Below are 22,712 nucleotides of genomic sequence, written 5' to 3'. Positions count from 1 at the left end.
TTGATAATGCACAAATCCTCAATGATCATGGCCAGATCTTTATTTCCTGAGTGTGCATTTACGTCACAGTTCTTTTTTGCATAAGGAAGGGAGTTACAGGGAACACATGGAATGTCCTGACCGTCATCTATTAGATAAACATCGTCTAATATTAAAGGCAACATGGAACGCCCAGGGCTAGAGGTTTTAACAGCAGAGGCGTAGAGTCGATTGTTATATCTGATTGACTAAATACTTTTTAAAGTCTGTACTAAAAATACACGCGATTCGCTGAGAATAAAGTTTAGTGGATACCATTTGTATTTTTGTTACTTTACTGCAAAGTTATGCGGACTCGAGTTATTTATAAATTCGTAAATATTTGCAAGTCAGCAGAATTTTCTATGTAATACTGCCTCTTTTTTTAGGATGATCTGGAGCAGGATTTAAATAAGCAAACACATTAGAAACGAACAGTGCCATCAAGAATACGAGGACCTTAAATGCCTTATAATGCACTATTCAAAAGGTTATTAGTTCGATTGTTTGTTCTGACCAGTTGTCGGTCCGACTAGTCCAGCCTTGACACAATGCTGCAGCAGATTTTACAGGACATGTACATAGATCCAGCTGTCTTAGATCAACTGAACGAAGAACAAAAACAGATTCTATTCCTAAAGATGAGACAAGAGCAAGTACGAAGATGGAAAGAAAGAGAAGAAAAGGCAGAAAGAGAGGAGAAAAAGATGAAGTCAGGCACTCAGAAAGGTATGATATCCGGTTAATTTTGTTTTAACGGTAGAGTAGTAATATTTATTCAAACAAAGTAGAAGATTCCAGTCATTGCCCCCTTTTAAAACAATGCTAACTTAGATTGGATGATAATTAATTTCCCAAATGGTTGACATGATAATGTTCAACAAAATAATTGCATTTGGGGATATCTCACAACTTTATTGTTTGAGAAAGTGTTAATTTTATTTGTGAATTCAAAACAATATACCTGACACATTTAGGAACAACCAAAATCACAAAGATTCGATTTCAGCAGTAATAATTTGGCACATGAATATCATTTATTTGGAGACTGAATTTTGTCCTTAGTGAGGGGAATGATGTAAGTAGTGAGAACTGATAGTTTAGATCCAGTATCAATGTTAAAATTCCCAGGTTAGGTATAGCATGCAGGATAAAAAAAAAAGTACTATGTTGTGGTAACTTAGTACCTTAATCTCAAAAGAATATCCTCTACTAAATGAAGTAAAAACTAAACTAACCTGAATGGCACCAGGAATCCTTCTTGCCTGAGTGAACAGGTAATCTCGTGACGAAAACAAACAGTTCAATTCTGTGGACTTACACACATTAGCAACAAATTTCAGAATGCCCAAATACCTTCATTTTCGACTGCAACAGCTATCAGAGAGAGAGACTTTCATAGTATCAGTCTGCGATGGATTAAAAGGTTAGATCCAAGAGAAGGGATGCATTCTCCATGTCAGGGATTGCAGCAGATTTCCAGCATCTGCAGTATTTTGCTTTTATTTCAGCATAATGTTATCATTCTGTTAAAAGATTTTTATGGATAATACCATTATTATACAATGCTCCCTCATATTAGAGATGGTTCCATCATATTTTAGCTTTCTAATGAAACCTCTACTCCCAAATGAAGCAGCTGACTTTTTTTCCTCATCTGCACCGTTATGCATGATCTAAATTACACAGTTATAAAATGATGTGGAATATATGCTCAGTACCACTGAGTGGTGCTGGTGACAAGAAGAGGGATATTGAGTAAGGCAACAGCTATTTACTCTTGGTCTGTTGGTGGATGGCATACACTGAGGGTGGTGATAGTGTTCACTCACTAAGTTGCCATTCTTCACTTACTGCAGCTTAGCAAAAACATATGCAGGCAATATAACAAGATCCCTCTCTGCTCTGCTTATGTTGCAAGTGAGGGAAAAGTCAGCCACAGCATTATTGCTGCCAATTTAACCATTGTTACAACTTCAGCGTGTTTTGCAATTATACAGATGAATGAAGTTGGCAATATTTATTTCCACTTAACATGTTAGTGAATATGGGAGAGCCATGGTGGCAGCGTAGCTGCAGAAACGTATAATGTTTTCAAAAATCATAATTCTCAAATAGACAGGAAAACAGATTCCAAGCTGTGCTTGGCATCATTAATCACCACTGCCTGTTATCTCACAATCTAAATCTTAGAAAAGCACAATTACTTCTGATTGTTTAGCAACATAACAGTGACCGTACTTCAAAAGTAATTCAACAGCTGGAAAGCACTTTGGGACATCTTCAGAATACAAAAGGCACTATATAAATACAAATTATTTTCTTTATCATTCTGATTCAAGATGGATACAATCTTTTTGAGGCTTGTTGTGTAAAAGGCATAATATAATATGTTGTAATAAATTAACATTTCTCAGGAAAATTGTGCAATGGTGGAAAGGAGCTTGTGCTCTGATCCAGTAACATCAGCAGTGAATGCATAGGGCCTCAGAGGAAGTGAAATGACAATGACTAAATAATAGATTCTTGCCCTAATATGGACAAACCTCCTTATCTTAGCTCCTCTGTCTGTGAACACTTCAGTGTGACTCCATATTTACGTATCATACAAAATGGGCCATATAATGGATTGTAAAAGTGAAAGGATGCATAGAATTTACAAAAATTGAATAATGCTTAAAAATAATAAATCATGGTGCAAATAGATTTAAGCATATATCAAACATTGTAAATTAAAACTTTTTTTCAAACCCACTCGAATGCATTTTTAAATTTTTTGGTTATACATCTATTTTCCTCCTACATTGTTCATTCATCTTCTAATTAAAAAATCACGGTCATGCTTTGAAACATAATCATGATGGCTGTGCTAGGCAACTTGTAGGCATAACAGCTCATGGAATTTTAAAGGGCTTTACCAACATATGAATTAGGAGCAGTAGCAGGCCACTCGGCCCCTCGAGCCTGCTCTGCCATTCAACAAGAAGATGGCTGATCTGATTGTAACCTCAACTCCACATTCCTGCCTACCCCCAATAACCTTTCATCCTCGTGCTTATCAAGAATCTATCTACCTCTGTCTTAAAAATATTCAAAGACATTGTTTAGTTTAGAGATACAGCACTGAAACAGGCCTTTCGGCCCACCGAGTCTGTGCTGACCATCAACCACCCATTTATACTAATCCTACACTAATCCCATATTCCTACCACATCCTCACCTGTCCCTATATTCCCCTACCACCTACCTATACTAGGGGCAATTTATAATGGCCAATTTACCTATCAACCTGCAAGTCTTTTGGCTGTGGGAGGAAACCGGAGCACCCGGAGGAAACCCACGCAGACACAGGGAGAACTTGCAAACTCCACATTGCTTCAATTGCCTTTTCAGGAAGAGAGTTCAGGCACAATTTCAAAGTTTGCAGATGATACGAAACTTGGAAGCATTGTCAACTGTGAGGAGGATAGTGTAGAACTCCAAAAGGAAATAGACAAGTTGGTGGAATCGGCAGACAGGAGTCAGATGAAATTCAATGCAGAGAAATGTGAAGTGATTCATTTTGGTAGGAAGAACATGGAGAGACAATAGAAAATAAAGGGTACAATTCTAAAGGAGGTGCAGGAGCAGAGGGACCTGGGTGTATATGTGCATAAGTCAATGAAGGTGGCAGGACAGTTTGAGAGAGAGGTTAATAAAGCAAACAGTATCCTGGGTTTTATTAATAGGGACATAGAGTACAAGAACAAGGAAGTTATGCTGAACTTATATAAGACACTAGTTCAGCCTCAGCTGGAGTATTGCGTCCAGTTCTGGGCGCCGCACTTTAGGAAAGACATGACTGCATTGGAGAGAGTACAGAAAAGATTCACAAGACTGGTTCCAGAGGTGAAGAACGTTAGTTATGACGATAGATTGGAGAAGTTAGGATTGTTTTCCTTGGAGAAGAGAAGGCTGAGAGGTGATTTGATAGAGGTATTCAAAATCATGAGGGGTCTGGACAGAGTAGATAGAGAGATGTTCGTACCCATGAAAGGATCGAGAACGAAAGGGCACAGATTTAAAATATTTGGTAAGAGAAGCAAAAGTGACATGAGGAAAAACTTTTTCACGCTGAGAGTGATTAGGATCCGGAATGCACTGCCTGAGAGTGTGGTGGAGGCAGGTTCAATTGAAGCATTCAAAAGGGAATTAGACTGTTCTATGAAAAGAATGTGCAAGGTTACGGGGAGAAGGCAGGAGTTAATCGCTCTTTCGGAGAACCGGTGCAGACACGGTGGGCTAAATGGCCTCCTTCGGCACTGTAACAATTCTATGATTCTGTGCCTCACAACCCTCTGAGAAAAAAATGTCTCTTCATCTCTGTCTTAAATGGGCGACCCCTTATTTTTAAACAGTGACCCCTAGTTCTAGATTCTCCCACAAGAGGAAATATCCTTTCCACATCCACCCTGTCAAGACCCCTCAGGATCTTATAGGTTTCAATCAAGTCGCCTCTGACTCTTCTAAACTCTAGCGGATACAAGCCTAGCCAGTCCAACCCATTCCAGGTATTAGTCTAGTAAACCTTCTCCGAACTGCTTCCAATGCATTTACATCCTTCCTTAAATAAGTAGACCAATACTGTACATAGTACTCTAGATATGGTCTCACCAATGCCCTGTATAACTGAAGCATACCCTCCCTACTTTTGTATTCAATTCCCCTTGCAATAAATTATAACATTCTATTAGCTTTCCTAATTACTTGCTGTACCTGCATACTAACCTTATGCGATTCATGCACTAGGACACCCAGATCCCTCTGCATCTCAGAGCTCTGCAATCTCTCACCATTTACATCAATGCTGCTTTTTTATTCTTCAATGTCACATTTTCCCACATTATACTCCATTTGCCAGATCTTGTCCCACTCATTTAACCTATCTCCCTTCTTTTGTAGCCTCCTTATGTCCTCTTCACAACCTACTTTCCTATCTATCTTTGTGTCATCAGAAAATTTAGCAACCATACCTTTGGTCCTTTCATCCAAGTCAATATTATAAATTGTAAAAGTTGAGGCCCCAGTACTGATCCTTCTGGCAAACCACTTGTTATTGCCAACCAGAAAATGACCCATTTATGCCCACTGTTTCCTGTTAGCTAGCCAATCTTCTGTCCATGCCAATATGTTACCCCCTACACCATGAGCTTTTATTTTCCGCAATAACCTTTGATGTGGCACCTTATCAAATACCTTCTGGAGATCAAAGTACAGTACATCCACCGGTTCCCCTTTATCCACAGCAGTCTTCAAAGAACTCCAATAAATTGGTTAAACGTGATTTTCCTTTCACAATACCATGTTGACTGTACATGATTACCTTGAATTTTTTGAAGTGCCCTGCTATAATGTCTTCAATAATAGTATCCAACATTTTCCCTAAGACAGATATTAAACTAACTGGCCTGTAGTTTCTTGTTTTCTATCTCCCTCCCTTTTTGAATAAAGGAATTGCAGCAGCTATTTTCCAATCTAATGGAACCTTCCCCAAATCTAACTATCCCACTAGCCACTTCTTTTAAGACCCTAGGATGAAGTCCATCAGGACCTGGGGACTTGTCAGCCCGCAGCTCCAACAATTTGCTCAGTACCACTTCCCTGGTGATTGTAATTTTCTTGAGTTCCTCCGTCCCTTCCATTTCCTGATTTACAGCTATTTCTCGGATGTTACTTGTATCCTGTATGGTGAAGACTGATTCAAAATACCTGTACAATTCATCTGCCATCTCCTTATTTTCCCTTATTGATTCCCCAGACTCACTTTCTATAGTACCAATGCTCACATTGTTAACTCTTAAATATCTATAGAAACTCTTACTACCTGTTTTTATATTTCTATCCGGCTTTCTCATTTCCCTCCTTATTATTTTTTTAGTCATTCTTTGCTGCTTTTTATATTCAGTCCAATGTTCTGACCTGCCACCCATCTTTACACAATTATATGCTTTTTCCTTAAGTTTGCTATGATCTTTAACTTTTTTAGTTAACCATGGATGATGGGTCCTCCCCGTGAAATTTTCTTCTTGGAATGTATCTATTCTGTGTATTCTGAAATATCCCCATAAATGTCTGCCACTACATCTCTATTAACCTATCCCTTAACCTACTTTGCCAGTTCACTTTTGCTATCTGCTTTCATGTCCTCATAATTTTCCTCATTTTAACTTTAAAATACGAGTGTCGTGCAGACCCCCACCTACCAAGAATGAGGCACACATTATTCTGCCGCATGAACATTAAAACTTAAAATTGCTGCTGGGAAGAAAAGAGGGCCTATCACAAGGAATTGCCAGGCCCCTCACCATAAAAATCTTTTTTGCATAGTAACAGACAGTATTGTAACAAAGGACCCAGTCCCTGCTTCCCCAATACACAGAAGACCTGTTCAGACCAGGTTAGTCACATGAACTGGCAGTTGGAGTTTTTTGAATTTGAACTTGCTACAGAGTTTTAAAACTCAGAAAGCTCTTTGCTCCTAGACTGAGGACATCTCTCTCCTGTCTGCTTTCATCTCTCTCATGAAACTGAAGACCCATTGAAGACACATGAACCCAAAGAGACAGCAGTCTCCTACAGTAAACAAGGTTTACGAATACTAGGCCCCAACGAAAAGCAAGAATTGCCCGCAAAAGGACTACAGTGAGCTCGAAGCACAGTAACAAGAAACTTCTGATTTTGCCTCAAATCTCTCCATTTTATTTTTCTCCTGCTCTTTTCTATCTCTATTTGCATGTGTGTGTCGCATATGCATGCTCGCCTGGGGGATGGGATGGTATGTATCCATAGGCACTAACCGAATTAGAGTTTCAGTTTGTAAGTTTTTAAAATAAATTTCACTTTTCTCCTTTAAACCTAGGAAGGCCTGTTTTTGCTCATTTCTTTACCTTATAATTGGAAAATGGTGAACAAGGATTCACCAAGTGGGGGGGGGGCTCAAAATAGTGTTTAAAAATTAAACCCTGTTACAATAAGACCAGAGGAAGATAGTAAGAGACCCCTAGACACCTTTCTCACCTGGTCGTAACACTAGTCTTAGATCCACTCTTCTCTCCCTCAAACCAAATGTAAAATTCAATCATATTATGATCACTGCTGTCTAGGGGCGTCTTCACTATTAGGTCATTAATTAATCCTATCTCGTTGCACATTATCAGGTCTAGTATGGCCTGCTCTCTGGTTGGCTCCAGAACATGCTGATCTGAGAAACTATCCTGAAAACATTCTATGAACTCCTCATCTTGGCTACCTTTGCCCATCTGATTTTTCCAGTCTATATGTAGATTAAAACCCTACATGATTATCGCTGTAGCTTTCTGACAGGCACCCATTATTTCTTCCTTTATATCTCATCCTACCATGTGGTTATTGTTAGGGGGCCTGTACACCACTCCCACAGGTGACTTCATGCCTTTATCATTTCTTATGACACACAAACCACTTCTACATCCTGGTTTCCTGTACTTGGGTCATCCCGCTCTATTGTGCTAATACCATCATTAATTAACACAGCCATCCCTCCACCTTTTCCTAGCTTCCTGTCCTTCCTAAATGTCCCTTGTACCCTTCAATATTCAAGACACAATAGAACCATAGAAAAATTATGGCACAGAAGGAGGCCATTCAGCCTGTTGTGTCTGTGCCAGCCAAAAAAACTAGCCGCCCAATCTAATCCCACCTTCCAGCATCTAGTCCATAGCCTTGCAGGTTACAGCAGTTCAGGTGCAAGTCCAGGTACCTTTTAAAAGAATTGAGTGTTTCTGCCTCTACCACCATTCCTGGCAGTGAATTTCCCGCCCCCTACCACCCTCTGGGTGGAAAACCTTTTCATCATATCCCCTCTAATCCTTCGACCAATCACCTTAAATCTGTGCCCCCTGGTAATTGACCTCTCCGCTAGGGGAAGCAGGTCCTTCCTGTTTACTCTATCTAGGCCCCTCATCATTTTGTACACCTCAATTTAGTCACCCCTCAGCCTCCTCTATTCTAAGGAAAGCAACCCTCATCTATCCAATCTTTTCTCATAGCTGCAACTTTCAAGCCCTGGCAACATTCTTGTAAATCTCCTCTGTACTCTCTCCAGAGCAATTATGTCCTTTCTGTAATGTGGTGACTATAACTGTATGCAATACTACAACTGTGGCCTAACCAGCATTTTATACAATTCCAGCATTACATGCGGCAATCAAGCGGCATTTACTTAGCAATAACCTGCTCAGTGAAGCTCAGTTTGGGTTCCTCCAGGGCTACTCAGCTCCTGACCTCATTACAGCCTTGGTTCAAACATGGACAAAAAAGCTGACCTCAAGAGGTGAGCTGAGAGTGACTGCCCTTGACATCAAGGCAACTTTTGACCGAGTATGGCATCAAGGAGCCCTAGCAAAACTGAGGCCAATGGGAATCGGGGGAAAACCCTCCGCCGGCTGGAGTCATACCTAGCGCAAAGGAAGATGGTTGTGGTTGTTGGAGGTCAATCATCTTAGCTCCAGGACATCACTGCAGGAGTTCCTCAGGGTAGTGTCCTAGGCCCAACCATCTTCAGCTGCTTCACCAATGACCTTCCTTCAATCATAAGATCAGAAGTGGGGATGTTCACTGATGATTGCACAATGTTCAGCACCATTCATGACTCCTCAGATACTGAAGCAATCTGTGTAGAAATGCAGCAAGACTTGGACAATATCCAGGCTTGGGCTGATAAGTGGCAAGTAACATTCGCCCACACGAGTGCCAGGCAATGACCATCTCCAACAAGAGAGAATCTAACCATCTTCTCTTGACATTCAATGGCATTACCATCGCTGAATCCCCCACTATCAACATCTTAGGGGTTACCATTGACCAGAAACTGAACTGGAGTAGCCATATAAATACCATGGCTGCAAGAGCAGGTCAGAGGCTAGGAATCCTGCGGTGAGTAACTCACCTCCTGACTCCCCAAAGCCTGTCCACCATCTACAAGGCACAAGTCAGGAGGGATGCCTGGCAGCTCCAACAACACTCAAGAAGCTTGACACCATCTAGGACAAAGCAGCCAGCTTGATTGGCACCCATCTACAAACATTCACTCCCTCCACCACTGACGCAAAGTGGCAGCAGTGCGTGCCATCTACAAGATGCACTGCAGTAACGCACCAAGGCTCCTTAGACATCACCTTCCAAACCAGAGACCTCTACCAACTAGAAGGACAAGGGCAGCAAATGCATGGGAACACCACCACCTGCAAATTCCCCTCCAAGTCACACACAATCCTGACTTGGAACTCTATCGCTATTCCTTCACTGTCGCTGGATCAAAATTTGGAACTCTCTTCCTAACAGCACTGTGGATGTACCTACCTCACCTGGACTGCAGCAGTTCAAGAAGGCAGCTCACCACCCCTTCTCAAGGGCAATTGGGGATGGGCAATAAATGCTGGCCTGGCCAGCAATGCCCACATCCCATGAATGAATAAAAAAAAATCCCTGTCTTTGTATTCTATACCTTGGTCAATAAAGGGAAGTATTCCATATGCCTTCTTCACCACTCTATCTACCTGTCCTGCCACCTTCAGGGACCTGTGGACATGCACTCCAAGGTCTCTCACTTCTTCTACCCCTCTCAATATCCTCCCGTTATTGTGTATTCCCTCGCTTTGTTTGCCCTCCCTAAATGCATTACCTCACACTTATCTGGATTGAATTCCATGTGTTACTTCTCCGCCCACTCAACCAAACCATTGATTTCTTTTTGGAGTCTATAGCTATCCTGTTCACTATCATCTACATGGACAATTTTTGTATCATCATCAAATTTCCCAATCATGCCTCCCACATTTAAGTCCAAAGTATTACTATATACCACAAACATCAAGGGACCCAACACTGAGCCCTGTGGAATGCCACTGGAAACAGCTTCCCAGTCACAAAAACTTCCGTCGACTACTACACTTTGTTTCCTTTCCTGAGCCAATTCTGCCACATTCCCCTATATCCCATGGGCTTTCATTTTACTGACCAGTCTGCCAAAATCCATTGAGACCACATCCACTGCACTACCCTCATCAATCCTTCTTGTTACTTCCTCAAAAAACTCAATTAAGTTAGTAAGACATGACCTTCGCTTAACAAATCCATGATGATTGGACTTACGAAAGGGAAATCATGCTTGACAAATCTACTAGAAATCTTCGAGGATGTAACTAGTAGAGTTGATGAGGGGGAGCCAGTGAATGTGGTTTATTTGGACTTTCAGAAGGCTTTCGACAAAGTCCCACATAAGAGGTTAGCGTGTAAAATTAAAGGGCATGGGATTGGGGGTAGTGTATTGCGATGGATAGAAAATTGGTTGGCAGACAGGAAATAAAGAGTAGGAATAAACGGGTCTTTTTCCGAATGGCAGGCAGTAACTAGTGGGGTACCGCAGGGATCGGTGCTAGGACCCCAGCAATTCACAATGTATATTAATGATTTAGACGAGGGAACTAAATGTAATATCTCAAAATTTGCAGATGACACAAAACTGGGTGGGAGGGTGAGTTGTGAGGAGGATGCAGAGAGGCTTCAGGGTGATTTGGACAAGTTGAATGAGTGGGATAATTTAAGGCAGGTGCAGTATAATGTGGATAAATGTGAGGTTATCCACTTTGGTAGCAAAAACAGGAAGGCAGATTATTATCTGAAGGGCTATACACAGAGAAGGGAATGTGCAGTGAGACCCTGGGTATTCTCGTACACCAGTTGCTGAAGGTAAGTAAGCAGGTGCAACAGGTGATAAAAAGGGTGAAATGGTATGTTGGCCTTCATAGCAAGAGGATTCGAGTATAGGAACAGTGATGTCTTGCTGCAATTATACAGGGCCTTGGTGAGGCCACACCTGGAATATTGTGTGCAGTTTTGGTCTCCTTATCTGAGGAAAGATGTTCTTGCTATAGAGGGAGTGCAGTGAAGGTTTACCAGACTGATTCCTGGGATGGCATGACTGACATAATAGGAGAGATTGAGTCGGTTAGGATTATATTTGTTGAAGTTCAGAAGAGTGAGGGGAGATCTCATAGAAACGTATAAAAGTCTAACAGGACTTGACATGGTAGATGCAGGAAGGATGATCCCGATGGTGGGGGAGTCCAGAACCAGAGGTCATAGTCTAAGGATAGGGGGTAAACCTTTCAGGACTGAGTTGAGGAGAAATTTCTCCACCCAGAGAGTGGTGAACCTGTGGAATTCGCTACCACAGAAAGCAGTTGAGGCCAAAACATTGTATGCTTTCAAGAAGGAGTTAGATATAGCTCTTGGGGTGAAAGGGATGAAAGGATATTGGGGGAAAGCGGGAACAGGTTACTGAATTGGATGATCAACCGTGATCATAATGAATGGCGGAGCAGGCTCGAAGGGCCGAATGGCCTACTCCTGCACCTATTTTCTATGTTTCTATGATTATCCCTGATTAATCCGTGCCTTTCTAAATGGCAGTTTATCCTGTCCCTCAGAATAGATTCTAACAATTTACCCACTATCGAGGTCAGACTGACCGATAATTATTTGGCCTATCCCTTTTTAAACAATGGTACAACGTTCGCAGACCTCCAATCATCTGGTACCTCTCCTGTATATAGTGAAGATTTGAAGATGATCCTCAGCGCATCCGCTATTTCCTCCCTGGCTTCCTTTAACAACCGAGGATGCAATCCATCCGGCCCTGTCGATTTATCCACTTTCAAGAATGTCAGACCCTCTAGTACTTCCTCTCTCATTATGCTTATCATATCTAATATTTCACACTCCTCTTTAACTACAATGTCTACATCAACCCTTTCCTTTGTGAAGACAGAGACAAAAAAACTTAAGAACCCTGCCCACATCTTCTGCATCCATGCATATGTTCCCTTGTACATCTCTGATGGGCCCTACCCTTTCCTTAGTTATCCCTTGCTTTTAATGTACTGATAAAACATCTTCAGGTTTTCCTTGATTTTACCTGCCAATAACTTTTCATGTCCTCTCTTTGCTTTTCTAATTTCCTTTATTACATCACCCCTGCACTTTCTATACTCCTCTAGGCTTTGTAAAGTATTAAGATTTTTCTGATCATCATAAGCTTTATTTTTCTGCTTTAACTTACCCTGTAAGCTTCTAGATAACCAGGGAACTCTAGATTTGGCAGTACTACTCTTTATCTTTGTGATGACATGCCTACATTGTGTCTGTAGTACCTCGCTTTTGAATGCCTCCCACTGGTTTGCCACTGGTTTTCCTTCAAGTAGCTGTATCCAGTCCACTTTTGCCAGGTCACATCGCAGTTTCTTAAAATTTGCCTTCCCCCAATTTAGAACTTTTACTCCTGTTTTATCTTTGTCCTTTTCCATGATTGTGCTAAAACTTACTATATTATGGTCACTATCTCCAAAATGGTCACCCACTGTTACTTCCTCCACTTGCCCGGTTTCTTCACCAAAGACTAAATCTAGAATTGCGCCCCCTCTCATTGGGCTTGTTACGTGCTGGCTAAAAAAGTTCTCTTGAATACACTTCAAGAATTTTGTCCCCTCTGTGCCCTTCACACTGTTTGTATCCCAGTTGATATTGGGGTAGTTGAAATCACCAACTATTATTGCCCTATAGTTTTTGCACTGAGAAATTTGCCTACATATTTGTTCTTCTACCTCCCTCTCACTATTTGGGACTCTATAGTACACTCCTAGTAATGTGGCTGCCCCTTTTTTATTTCTGAGCTCCACCCATGTGGCCTCATTTGATGATTCATTTAGTATATCATCCCTCCTCGAAGCTGTTATTGATTCCTTAACTAATAATGCTACACCCCCTCCTTTTTTATCTCCCTCTCTATCCAGGGATGTTGAGTTGCCATTCTTGCCCCTCTTTAAGCCAAGTTTCCGTTATAGCAACAATATTGTGTTGCCTTGTGTCTATCTGTGCCCTCAGCTCATCAGTTTTGTATACTATACTCCTTGCATTTAAATAAATATCCTTTAACACTGCTGAATTCCTGTGTTGCACACTTTTTAACCTTTGCTTCTTCTGTCTTTCAGAGTCACTCGCTAATTTTCTGCCTCCTGTTCCCTTCCCTGAAATTGTCCTATCGAAGACTGCACTCAGGTTCCCATCCCCCTGCCAAGCTGGTTTAAACCATCCCTAAAAGACTTGCAGGTTGATAGGTAAATTGGCCATTATAAATTGTCACTAGTATAGGTAGGTGGTAGGGAAATATAGGGACAGGTGGGGATGTTTGGTAGGAATATGGGATTAGTGTAGGATTAGTATAAATGGGTGGTTGATGTTCGGCACAGACTCGGTGGGCCGAAGGGCCTGTTTCAGTGCTGTATCTCTAATCTAATCTAATCTATGACATCCTGCAACCATGTCTCTGTAATAGCTATCAGATCGTACTTATTTATTTCTATTTGCGCTATCAGTTCATCTGTTTTGTTTCGAATGCTACATGCATTCAGATACAGAGCCTTTAGTTTTGTCCTTTTTATTATTTTTGTAACCTCCAGCTTTGTCTGCTGATTTGCTCTTAGATTTGTACTCACTGTCCCTTCCTTTCACCGTCTGTTTATCTTTTCCCATATTAATAGCTTTCTCTCTTGCCTTGTCTCTACTCTTTGATTTACCACATCTTCCCAACTTTGATCCCTTGCCCCCTTTACTTAGTTTAAAACCCTCTCTACTTCCCTAGTTATGCGGCTCACTAGAACACTGGTCCCAGCATGGTTCAAGTGTTGACCGTCCCAACGGTACAGCCACCACTACTGGTGTCAGTGCCCCACAAACTAGAACCCACTTCTACCACACCAGTCTTTCAGCCATGCATTCATTTCTCTAATCTTATTTGCCCTACTCAAATCTGCACGTGGCTCAGGTAATAATCCAGAGATTATTACCTTTGAGGTTCTGCTTCTTAATTTAGTGCCTTGCTCCTCATATTGACGAGGCAGAACCTCTTTCCTTGTCCTGCCTGTGTCGTTGGTACCTACATGGACCATGACAACTGGATCCTCCGCCTCCCACTGTAAGTTCCTCTCCAGCCCTGAGCAGATGTCCCGCACCCTGGCACCAGGCAGGCAACACAACCTTTTGGACTCTTACTCTTTGCTGCAGAGAACAGTGTTAATCCCCCTCATTATACTGTCCCCTACTACCACTACATTCCTTTTTGTTCCCCCCCCCCCACTTGAACGGCTTCCTGTACCGTGGCACCATTGTCAGTCTGCCCATCCACCCTACAACCCTAGCTCTTGTCCATACAAGCTGCAAGAACCTCAAACTTGTTGCTGAATTGCAAGGGCTGAGGCTCCTCCACTCCCACCTTCTCGATCCGCTTACATGCCTGACTCACAGTCACACCCTCCTGTGCCTGACCAAAACAGATGACCCTATCCTAAGGGGTGTGACTGCCTTCTAGAACAAAGTGTCCAGGTAACTTTCCCCCTCCTTGGTGCATCGCAGTGTCTGCAGCTCGGCTTCCAGCTCAATGACTCTGAGCCAAAGCTCTTCGAGCCACAGACACTACTGACGTGGTTGTCATGGATTGCCATGGCATCCAGGAACTCCCACATACTGCAGCCGTGACACATTACCTGTCCTGCCATCTTTATTTAGTTCATTGAATTAAATGTATTTTTTCTTAATTAATTTATTGTTCCCCTCCTTACCGAACTTCCTCACTTACCAAACTCCCTTCTTCACACTGTGCCCACCAGCAGCACTCAGTGCAGACAAGTAGCAAGTCCCCTGAATTTATACTCTCTGAAAACAATGATGTGTCAACTTTGCTAGAGCACAGAAACCAGTTTAAGCTAGTTACCTAATTAATTAACTACAGCTACTCAGAGAGCTTGTATGCTCCTGTTTAAAACTGCAAGAAACTTAACTTGCCTCTGGACTTAAACAGTATTTTTAGTTAATTGCTAAATGTAAACAAAACAAAAACTAGACTTTGGAGAGCTTAACCCTTAAAATCCCCTCACTTACCAAACTCCCTTCTTCACACATTTGCCCACCAGCAGCACTCAGTGCAGACACTGATCATGATCAAGTAATTGGTATAAGTCTCTGGTAATGATTGATTATTACTTTGGTGAAATTGGACTGTATTTTAAGAATGCCTGCTGAGAGTAAATTATATTTGGTCATCTGAAAGAGAGAAGAGGGCTAAAGCGAATGACACCAAACTTGTGTTCTATAGTGTATGTGCTCTATGATTGTCTGTGGTACTAATACTGCATGGGAATGAGTTTCCCTGTTTCACTGCTACTTTTTGGATGTAGATGCATGACAGCAATACACCTTGTAACCAGTCCCTTGGAAGTCGATCCTGGTGGTAAAGTAAAATCAGAAAGAACAATACCCTGTTCCCTGGCAAGGATAATACTGAATCTTAGGTTTTAGATACATAATTTTAAATTGCATTGGCTATCTTTTTGAAGTGAGTCATCGCTTCATGCAGTACCCCAATTTTCACCCTGCTTCATGATATTGGTCTCTTACATTACCAAAAATATAGGAATAAAATTGTTGGAAAACTTGAATTTGTGATTCATTAGAACTGAGTGTGAAGCATTTTTCACACAATAACAGCAAATTATCTGTGCACGTTTCATTCGCAAAGATGGGGGAAATTCTAAATACTTGTTACTTGAGTTAGCACTGAGCCAGTATTTAACATTACAGCAGAAGAATCAATAAATAGAGTAATTTTATAATAAACTACATCTTTGCCCAGAATAGTTATGTAACTCAATACTAATGCAGTTTTCTCTCTAACTGTAGTTTTCTCTTGTTTGCACCAGTTTGTAGTTTGACCTTCAACTTAGAATGCGGTATTGTCTATATATGAATACATTGAAAATATTGGACACATTCCCATAATGATACAATGGTGAAGGAAAGTAAAACCACATATCCAAGATAAAAGCCATCTTACTTTTTAGAGCTTGTGCAGTTTTTTGAAACTATATTTCTTGTTACGACCCAGTGAGAAAGGTGTCTAGGGTTCCCTCTCAGCCTTCACCTGGTCTTACCGTAACAGGGTTTTATTTTTAAACACACTGTGTTTTTAGCTCCCCCTTGATGAATCCCTGTTCACCGCTTTCCAATTATCAGGCAAATAAACCAGCACAAACAGATTTTCTTAGGTTTAAAGAAGGGAAGTTGAAATTTATTAAACTTAAACTTGAACTCTAATTCGGTTAATGCCTACAGATACATGACGCGCCCACGCTAGCATGCATACGCGATAGATACACACATGCAAATAGAGACAGAAAAGAGCAGAAGAAAAATAAAGTGGAAAAGTTTGAGGCAATATCTGAAGAGTTTTTGTTACGGTTCTTCGAGCTCACTGTAGAATCCTTGATTGCAGGGCCCAGTATTCTTCTTAAGCCTTGTTTGCTGTAGGAGACTTTTCTCTCTTGGGTTTCATGCGTCTTCAGTGGATTTGGAGTTCCGTGAGAAAGAGATGGGAGCAGACCGAAGAGATCTTTTCAGTCCATGAGCAAATAGGGACTCTCAGATCAAACTGTTTGTACAATTCAGAAAAACCCAGGTTGCCAAGCAGGTTAGTCATGTGACTAACTAGTCTGACCACATCTTGGATTGTATCACCTTAGTAGTCTCTGGAATGCTCCTCTTATACACAATACCTGGTGACCAAGGTCCATTGTGGGTTGAGTGTGTCAGGGGATGGTTCTTTGTCCTTCCAAGCACCGCCTGTTAATATGCAAATGCCTTTTCCAACCATTGCTGATCTGTTTAACAAATTCTTTCTTCACTCCAGTAACAGTTTAATATCAATGTTCATGACAAAATTAATGTGCCTCATTCTTGGCAGGCGGGGCCTAGCATGACATTCTTTTTAACACGTCTGCTGGGGGAAAAAGAAACAAATTATGGATTGATCCAGTTTTATTCATTGTAAACACTGCTCTCTTGTTCAGTTTGTAGGAACCATAGATTTTTTTTGTAAGGCAAGGCTTATATCTGTCTTCCCTGTAAATCCAATTTACACTGAATAGGCAGGAAAAGAAATAGAATTAGAAAGCATGTAAACTTGGGTTACCCTGACATACACTTCCTGTTGGCCGATGTAGATGGAATAAGTAAAAACCTAGAAGAAGGGCACTTGCCCTCTTTTGCGGATAAATGTAAAAGACAATGAGAAATTTACAAAGGCATACAAATAATTACAAATGGAGCAGACAAATTCTTCAAACTTACTAACTTCCCTTTATTATGCAAAGTGTTAGACCTTTTTCATTCATACGCTTAACATCTAAACACCCATTCTTCACAACTTCAGTCATTAATGAATGCTTTTATCTCCCCTTACAGAGTCCACAAAACGTGTGGATTGGCTGCTTGGAAAAGATGGAGATGTGTGGGTGTGGGTGATGGGAGAGGCTCGAGGCGATAAACCCTATGAACAGATCTGTACTGAAACGTCAGCAGAAACAAGGTACAGATCCATGAAAACTGGCAAATAAACCAAATATTTCGGAAGAAAGATGTAACTTTGTGAGGATTGAAGGTCTTAGAAACATTTACATGTCCTGGTTACAAATATACTGTGCTAAACTGTGTGTTATTTATTCAGCATGCAATCTTTTCCAAAAGAAAATAATTTTATCTACATTTTTTAAAGTCAATTTAAACTAAGCAATTATTTTAAAAACAGAAAATTGTGTTTTTTGATGGTGGGATTGGTTCTCCAATTCCTTAAAACTGGAGCATAAATGGACTGTTACTGAACTTACTGTGGATATACTAACTTGGTTATGAATACTATTTTGTTTAAAATTCTGATGCATATGGTTTCCATTTAGAATAAAGAGTTGAGTCTTTCTTCCTAAAATATATAGTTAGCAGATGAATTCAAACAACTCCTATTTTAAAGCTTTATAAAACAATGAATACAGAGAATTATGTCGAATATGCAGCACAGAAACAGGTTATTTGGCTCAAACAGTCCATGCCTCCCCATCCTTCCCCATCCAACACTCTCAGTGTACCTGTCTATTCCCTTCTCATATGCATATCTAGCTTCCCCTTAAATTAAGATCGCAGGTAAGTCCATGTAAATTTATTAATTTTATTCATTTGAATATTTAAATTGTGGACCCATGGTGGTGTGGGGGTGGGGGGTGCGCACCACGGGGGGGGGCCTTGCTGCCACCCTGAGGATTGGGCCGGGCCCTCCCGGCGTCGAGGTCCGTGGCGGGTCTCAAATGGAGCCATCTTCAGGACCCTCCCGCCACGGAACCCGATGCCTGGGGGAGAAGAAAATCCTATAATACTATTCACTATTACTATACTGTCCAGGGCTTGAGCACAAAAATCAAAGCAGACACTCCAGTGCAGTACTACATTGTTGGAGGTGCTGTCTTTTGAATGAGACGTTAACCGAGGCCCCAGCTGCCTGTGCGGGTGGATGTAAAAGATCCAATGGCATTATTTTGAAGAACAGCAGGGAAGTTATCCCATGGCCAATATTTATCCTCCAATCACCATCACAAAAATAGATTATCTGGTCATTACAATATTGCTGTTTGTGGGTGTTTGCTGTGCGCAAAACATTACAGGCTGGATTTTGCCACTAGGTAACGGGTCCACTATTTAAATATTCAAATGAATAAAATTAATACATTGACATGGACTTACCTGTGATCTTGAGGGCCCGCCGTGATCTTTGGCGCTGCGGCTGGCACTTCCGTGCCTTCAGATTAGGGGCCTACTACCCGATCCGAATGCGATGGGATCCGACGACGTGTCGGGTTCGGGTCGGGCCCATCTTCTGGGTCCGGCTTTTGGGCTTGAGTCGGGTCGGGCCGAGTCCAGGTTTAGTCGGATCGGGTCAGGCCGGACACACATGGTAAGTGCTCTGCCGGTACGTATTGAAATTAGAAATTTTACCTGAGCTGGGAGTCCAGAACGAAACTGAGTCTGCGCAGTGAGCTCAAAAAATGGCGGCCCGCCACAATCTCGAGCATCATTGCGCATGCGCTGCAGCTTCGATGTCAGGAAGGTAAGTAAATGGATGGTCAGGTTAGATCAAGTGGGGGAGTTTGGGTTGGGTCGGGCTCGGGGCAAAATCGGAGGGACTCGGGCCGTGTTGGGCTCGGGTCCACTGTGGTTTGGGTCGGGTTCTTTTTTTCCCGACCTGAGCAGGCCTCTACTTCAGATCCCCATCCGGGCAAATGTAGCACCACACTAGTGGGGAGGGGGAGGCAGGTAACAATGTCAGTGCAGGAGTGGAGGGGGAACGGGATTAAGTATACGTAATAGGTACAGGGGATAGTGGGAAGGGAAACTTGTTGTAGTTTGGGGGGGGGAAAGGTCAGATGTAAAAGGTATGTGTTTTGGGGGGAAAGGGCAAATAGTTATTGTACTTGTTATTGGGGGGTGGGAAAGGGGTGTTTGAAATTTATTTAATTTTTGGGGGTAGGACTTTAAAAATTTTAATTGGGTGACAGGGCTGGCTGCCCATTAAAAATGGCAGCAGCGCATGCACACAGGCCGCCCTGGCTATTTAAATGAGTCGCCATGCTTGCGTTTGCGGCAGCCCTTAGGCGGGCAGCCATATTTTGAACTCACCACTGAGATCGGCATCGGGCTCTTAAAATCCAGCCCTAGGGATGGGCAACATATGTTGCTCTTGCCAGCATTGCCCACATTTCATGAAATTTAAAAAAAAAATTCCAACAGTGACTACACTTCAAAAGTACTTAATTTTCTGTAAAGTACTTTGTGATATCTGGTGGTCATGAAAGGTGCTAAATAAATGCAAGACTTTCCTTTTATTTGCTTCTACTATTCCTGGCGGTAATGAGTTCCACATTCTCACCACTCTCTGCGTAAAGCAGTTTCTTCTGAATTCCCCATTTGATTTCTTGGTGATTATCATCGTATTATTTGGTTATTTGGTAATTTAATGCATTGTACAATTTGTCATAGACCTTCTCAATTTGTTGTAACAAATGTTAATTCATATCTGTGCAAGTGTTATGACAAATAATGGCAATGCAAAAAGGATAATAATGCATCTAGGCATGATGACTTACAACAACAAACACTTGCAGCGCCCTTAACATAGTAAAATGCCCCAAAACAGTTCAGAGGCATCAGAAAAATATGGACATTGAATCAAAGAAGTGGATGTTAGGAAGGAGAAGCAAAATCTTTGTCAATAAAATGCATTGTAAGGAGTGTATTGAAGAAGAAGAGGGAGGTGGTGGCGTTTAGGAAGGAAAATCCAAACCTATGCTATAAATCATGAGGTGAAGGAATGAACTCAAAGCTAGATCACAAGAATGGATAATGAGAGCAAGGGGTGCATTGTAGTGTTATGATCCTGTAGTTTTTTTGGGGAAGAAAGTGGTGTGCCTTTACAGCTGGAAAGGGAGCAGTACTGCTTTAAGGCAACAAGCTCTAAAAACTCAGCCAAAGAATGCATTCTCGTTACCCGGGATACAGCCGTTCGGAGACTGTGATTCAAAAAGTGCATTCTCGTTGTCTGGGATACAGCCATTCAGGATTTTGAACAGGCTTATAGTGGAAACAGATGTTCTAACTCAGAGAAACAGACAGACAGCTGTGTGTTTGCACCTGAAAGGAGGGCTCCCAGATCATTTAAACTGAAGGAAGAGAATTTAGTCTGTTTATTTATTATTCTCTCTCAAAATTCTAAAAAGTTAAGCCAAAACAGAGATCTCTGATAATATAAACTGAAGAATGGGAAGTTAGACTGTGGCATTCTATTATCCCTCAAAAATTCTAAAGCCAAATTGATCTATTAAAAAGTGTTTACGAGTTGTTAATTGTTGAAATTCATCGCTGGAGAAGGAAAGCGTCACTTACTGCTGAATTAGACTACAGGCTGTCCTACTCTTGAAGAACCTTTTTTTTTTCGCCCCACCAGACGGTTTGAGGACTTCAAGCAGCCTCAGACTATTCCACATTGGGAAGATTTCACTTTGGCAGAAGTGTAATATGCAACGACTCTAATTGTTTCTATTTTAAATGTTATTTATATCTTAGAGTTTAAGAATTTAGTTTTCCTAATTAAACAGTTAATTTTGCTGATTTAAAGACACCTGGTTTTGTTAGCCTCATTTGGGGGTTAATAGATGGTACAATTTGGCTAGGTCTTTAATTTAGAAAGTTTAAAATGATATGTTAGGCGATCTGTGGAGGGACAGGATTGAATTAACAATGCGTTTCTCCCACTACAATCAGAATCGTGTATTTTGATTGGGGGCTCTGACTGGAGCGGTCGGTTATACCATATTAATTGTATTTCTCATCCGGGATTTGAATCATATGTTGACTGTTGATATTTTGATTGGGGGCTCGCTCGCAATTGAATCATATTTAATTCCGTGGCTTGCGTCTGGGATCTGAATCAGACTAATTTGGAGGGCTTGCATTTGGAATCATATTAATTACTTGTTTCTGAGATAACATTTAAATTGGGGTCTTGCGTCTGGGATCATAGCAATTGGAAACTATTGTTGGGATCTAAATATGACACCAATTACAAAGAAAGTAAAAGAACCAGATCTCTTGTATAATAAGGTACAGTCTATATCATTGTTGTGGCATTAGTGGTTGTAGCAGAGTTTTTGGGAAAGCAGAATGTTTCCCTGAGTGACTTGATAACTTTAACTAAGAACAAATTAAAAGAGTTGGCAGCAAAACATAGAAATATAGAAAATAGGAGCTGGAGTAGGCTATTCGGCCCTTCGGGCCTGTTCCGCCATTCAAAAAATATCATGGCTGATCATCTAATTCAGTACCCTGTTCCCGCTTTTTTCCCATATCCCCTGATCCCTTTGGCATTAAGATTGGAGTTGGAATTGAAATCAGGTGCCAAAAAAAGAGATAACTGACATAATGACCGAACATCTGGAATTGGTAGAATAAGACAGTGATGAAGCTGAAGGGGAATACAAGGAACAAGAAAGGGAATACGAGAGACAAGAAGGTAGTAGGTCTGAGAGTCTTCTTCTTCTTTGGGCCTCCTTATCTCGAGAGACAATGGATACGCGCCTGGAGGTGGTCAGTGGTTTGTGAAGCAGCGCCTGGAGTGGCTATAAAGGCCAATTCTGGAGTGACAGGCTCTTCCACAGGTGCTGCAGAGAAATTTGTTTGTCGGGGCTGTTGCACAGTTGGCTCTCCCCTTGCGCCTCTGTCTTTTTTCCTGCCAACTACTAAGTCTCTTCGACTCGCCACAATTTAGCCCTGTCTTTATGGCTGCCCGCCAGCTCTGGCGAATGCTGGCAACTGACTCCCACGACTTGTGATCAATGTCACATGATTTCATGTCGCGTTTGCAGACGTCTTTATAGCGGAGACATGGACGGCCGGTGGGTCTGATACCAGTGGCGAGCTCGCTGTACAATGTGTCTTTGGGGATCCTGCCATCTTCCATGCGGCTCACATGGCCAAGCCATCTCAAGCGCCGCTGACTCAGTAGTGTGTATAAGCTGGGGGTGTTGGCCACTTCAAGGACTTCTGTGTTGGAGATATAGTCCTGCCACCTGATGCCAAGTATTCTCCGAAGGCAGCGAAGATGGAATGAATTGAGACGTCGCTCTTGGCTGGCATACGTTGTCCAGGCCTCGCTGCCGTAGAGCAAGGTACTGAGGACACAGGCCTGA

The 22,712-nt window shown here is 41.7% G+C and overlaps 1 protein-coding gene across 3 annotated transcripts in view; it reads left to right on the top strand.

The window, feature by feature from the left end:
* The window catches only part of LOC137375891 (SH2 domain-containing protein 4A-like), a 56,390-nt gene that overhangs the window by 768 nt on the left and 32,910 nt on the right, over positions 1–22,712 (top strand). For all 3 annotated transcript variants that reach the window (XR_010976084.1, XM_068043540.1, XM_068043539.1), the window contains exons 2-3: positions 408–747; positions 17,389–17,512. Coding sequence is in view for 2 of the 3 variants with exons in the window: in XM_068043540.1 (XP_067899641.1) it covers positions 570–747; positions 17,389–17,512 (302 nt within the window). In the remaining variant the exon portion in view is untranslated. The remainder of the gene's footprint in view (positions 1–407; positions 748–17,388; positions 17,513–22,712) is intronic.

The sequence above is a fragment of the Heterodontus francisci genome, chromosome 12 (assembly GCF_036365525.1).
Source record: "Heterodontus francisci isolate sHetFra1 chromosome 12, sHetFra1.hap1, whole genome shotgun sequence".
Taxonomy (NCBI): Eukaryota; Metazoa; Chordata; class Chondrichthyes; order Heterodontiformes; family Heterodontidae; genus Heterodontus; species Heterodontus francisci.
The sequence above is the reverse complement of the archived record's forward strand: the minus strand, read 5'-3'. Positions and strand labels throughout refer to the sequence as shown.